Source organism: Hordeum vulgare, chromosome 7H (assembly GCF_904849725.1).
Source record: "Hordeum vulgare subsp. vulgare chromosome 7H, MorexV3_pseudomolecules_assembly, whole genome shotgun sequence".
NCBI lineage: Eukaryota > Viridiplantae > Streptophyta > Magnoliopsida > Poales > Poaceae > Hordeum > Hordeum vulgare.
The window spans coordinates 60,196,907-60,200,024 of record NC_058524.1 but is presented as its reverse complement, the minus strand read 5'-3'; the positions used below and the strand labels follow the sequence as shown (position 1 = coordinate 60,200,024).

The 3,118-nt window shown below is 53.8% G+C and overlaps 2 protein-coding genes across 2 annotated transcripts; both read left to right on the top strand.

The window, feature by feature from the left end:
- Positions 1-439: 439 nt before the first annotated feature.
- LOC123411178 (pentatricopeptide repeat-containing protein At3g25210, mitochondrial) lies at positions 440-2,749 on the top strand. Its single transcript, XM_045104118.1, has one exon. It carries the CDS (start codon positions 1,016-1,018, stop codon positions 2,201-2,203), a length of 1,188 nt encoding a protein of 395 aa, XP_044960053.1. The 5' UTR covers positions 440-1,015; the 3' UTR covers positions 2,204-2,749.
- Positions 488-2,749, top strand: LOC123411179. The gene has a single exon (XM_045104119.1). It carries the CDS (start codon positions 488-490, stop codon positions 833-835), a length of 348 nt encoding a protein of 115 aa, XP_044960054.1. The 3' UTR covers positions 836-2,749.
- Positions 2,750-3,118: the final 369 nt, after the last annotated feature.

The window sequence follows — 3,118 nt, the reverse complement described above, 5'->3', positions numbered from 1 at the left end:
AGAAGACAAAGGCGGACAGTAATGTCACCGTCTATAAAGCTCGATTTGTGGCAAAGGGGTTTTCATAAGTTCAAGGAGTTGACTACGACGAGGCTTTCTCACCCGTAGCGATGCTTAATTCTGTCAGAATCATGTTAGTAATAGCTGCATTTTTTGATTATTAAATTTGACAGATGAATATTAAAAGAGCGTTCCTTAACGATTTCCTGGAGGACAAGTTATATATGATGCAACTGGAAGATTTTATTGATCCAGAGAACGCTGACAAAATATGCAAACTCCAACGATTTATTTATGGAAAGTGTCAGTGGACTAAGAACTAGCTACATGTTTGATATAGAAAGGTAACGAGGCGATGGAAGTATTTTCGTTTGGTTATGTGTAATGCACTCTATCAGAGTTCTACTTTGTAAAACACCAACAAAGTCGGAGAGGGAGACACAAAGAGACATTCCACTGCATCGACAGAGGCAGCGGCGGTTGACTGATGGAGTGGGGCGACGAGTGGCTCGCCCCGGACAAGCTGCAGCACGTCCTCGCCTGCCTCCTCATCACGCTCGCCGCCGCGGCGCTCGCGGGACGGAGCTCGCGCCCCTTCCTCCGCCGCCGCGCGCTCGCCCTCGGCTGCGCCGCCTCCCTCGCCGTCGGCGCCGCCAAGGAGGTCGCCGACGAGACCCGCCTCTTCGGGTCCTCCGGCGCCTCGCTCAGGGACGCCGCGGCCGACCTCCTCGGCGTGGCACTCGCCGCGGTCCTCGTCGCCCTTGGCCGCCGCCTCCGCCGTCAGCGGCGCCGCGAGAAGGCCGACGATACCGACGGCAACATCTCCATGGTCTGAGTAAGTCTGAGTGCTCACCTTTCCTCCAGTCAAATGGGTCACTGGGCCTAATTCTCTTGCCGGCCCGTTGTCATCGGCCCGCGTCGCGAGGCCTTTCTCGTGCGTGTGACCTTTCCACCGTCGCACCGATCTCTCCTCCTCCTGCGCTTTTGGGAGACGCTGCGCCGCCGATCACCAGTCATGGCGCTCCTCGCCGCCGTTCGCCGCCTTCCTCGGGCCCTCCGACTCCTAAAGCCTAACCACCTCAGCACCACTTCTTCCTCCACCTTCTTCGGCGACTCCGAGGGCTCTGCGCCCGTCTGGGAGCCGCCGTCCCCCGTCCGCTCCCCGCCGGACGACCAGTTCGCGGCGTGGGTCACGCGCCTCCGCCCGGGCTTCACCGCCTGCGACCTGGCCGACGCCATCAACTCCGAGCAGGACCCGGACCTCGCGCTCGCGCTCTTCCGCTGGGCCGGGCTCCGCCCGGGCTTCCGCCACGCGCCGGCCTCCTACATCGCCGCCCTCAACGCCGCCTCCTCCGGCAAGCGCCCCGTCGCCGCGGAGAACCTCATCCACGACGTGCTCGCGGGGGCCTGCCCCCCCGACCTCCAGCTCTTCAACGCCTGCCTCCGCTTCTGCTGCGACCGCCGCAGCCTCTTCCCCATCGCCTTCGACATGTTCAACAAGATGCGCGCACTCCCGGCCAACGCCGGCTGCCGCCCCAACGTCGAGACCTTCACGCTCCTGCTCAGCACCGTGGTCCGCCGCGTGCGCCGCCCGCCCGCGTCGCTGGTCTACCTCCACGCCGTCAGATCCCTCTCCCGCCAGATGAAGGCCACGGGCGTGGTCCCCGACACCTATCTGCTCAACCTAATCATCAAGGCGTATGGGCGCTGCCTTGAGGTAGACGACGCCCTCAAGGTGTTCCGGGAAATGCCCTTGTATAGCTGTGAGCCAAATGAGTTCACCTATGGCTACATTGTCAAGGCCATGTTCCAGAAGGGCAGGACCGATAACGGGTTGGCGTATTTGAAGGAGATGAGGGAGAAGGGGTTCGTGCCGAGCGGCGGCGTGTACATGTCAGCGGTGGCTGCGCTGGCACTGGAATGGAGGTTCGAAGAATCCAGAGAGGTGCTTTTGGATATGCTGGATAGCAAGAGGAAGCCAGATATGATCACTTACAGGACTCTGCTGGAGGAGCTGTGCCGAGCTACACGGACAGAGGATGCGTTCCAGTTGCTGGAGGAGCTGAAAGAGAGGAAGCGAGGAGCATTGGACCAGAGGATGTACTCAGAATTGCTCGATGGGCTGCACTGGATTTCTCAGCCACAACAGAATAGTCTTCCTCGCCGTGACAGGGGCTCTGATGATAGGGGTTCTGATGACTGAAATTCTTCGATGAATTGCATGTCTTAGTGCTATCGAGTGGCAAATCACAGTCATAGAAAGTCTAATTCATGAATTGAAGCAGGGGGGCACCTTCACTGGGATTATCTGGTTGAATCAACTTTGCAGAATTACCGCTTCCAGCATGATCAATGACATGCCCACAGGGTCGAGAAGATGAACAAAATGTCTTTACAGAAGATGTGGGATCAGAAAAATTGCTTGTTGCTGGTGGCAATGATAGTTGGGGTGATTGTTGTTTTACTTGTCATCAGCAATTTCTGAAGTAAATCACGGTGGCATTCAGAAAAGGTTGTTCCAGGTATCATGTAGTAACGTGATATATTTTTAATTCCTTTTGCTCGGAAAGTCCAGTTGTAGAATAACTAGTGCTTACGCCTGTGAGAAATTGCTCCTTATTTTCTCTACTTGGTGTTGATAGCACAATCAGTATTGATTGTATTGCAGAACCTCGTTCATGATGGTGCAGTTGAGATATGTATCTATGTGAGAATAGTGCATTATGTGATTATTATTTTTCTTCTGAAACAATCTGGTCAGGCACGCTTTAAATTTCTTTTGCTTAGAAAGTTCAGTTTGTAGAATAAATATAGTGCTTGCGCCTCCGAGGAATTGCTCTTTATTTTCTGTATCTGGTGTTGATAGCACCATCTGTATTGATTGTGTTGTAGAACCTCACTCATAATGATGCACTTTAGCTATTTACTAGAAGGGCAGTATTTTTATCAGATGGACTACATATTTTTATCAGATGTGCTGCTTCTACAGACAGACTTTATGAAATCATGGTTACGGATGGATGTGTCAATTTATGATCAGGGAATTAAGGAAGAGTGGGCCAACGGTGAAAATCCGAGAAATGATTGATGGTAGAATGTTTGGTATGACCAATCCGTA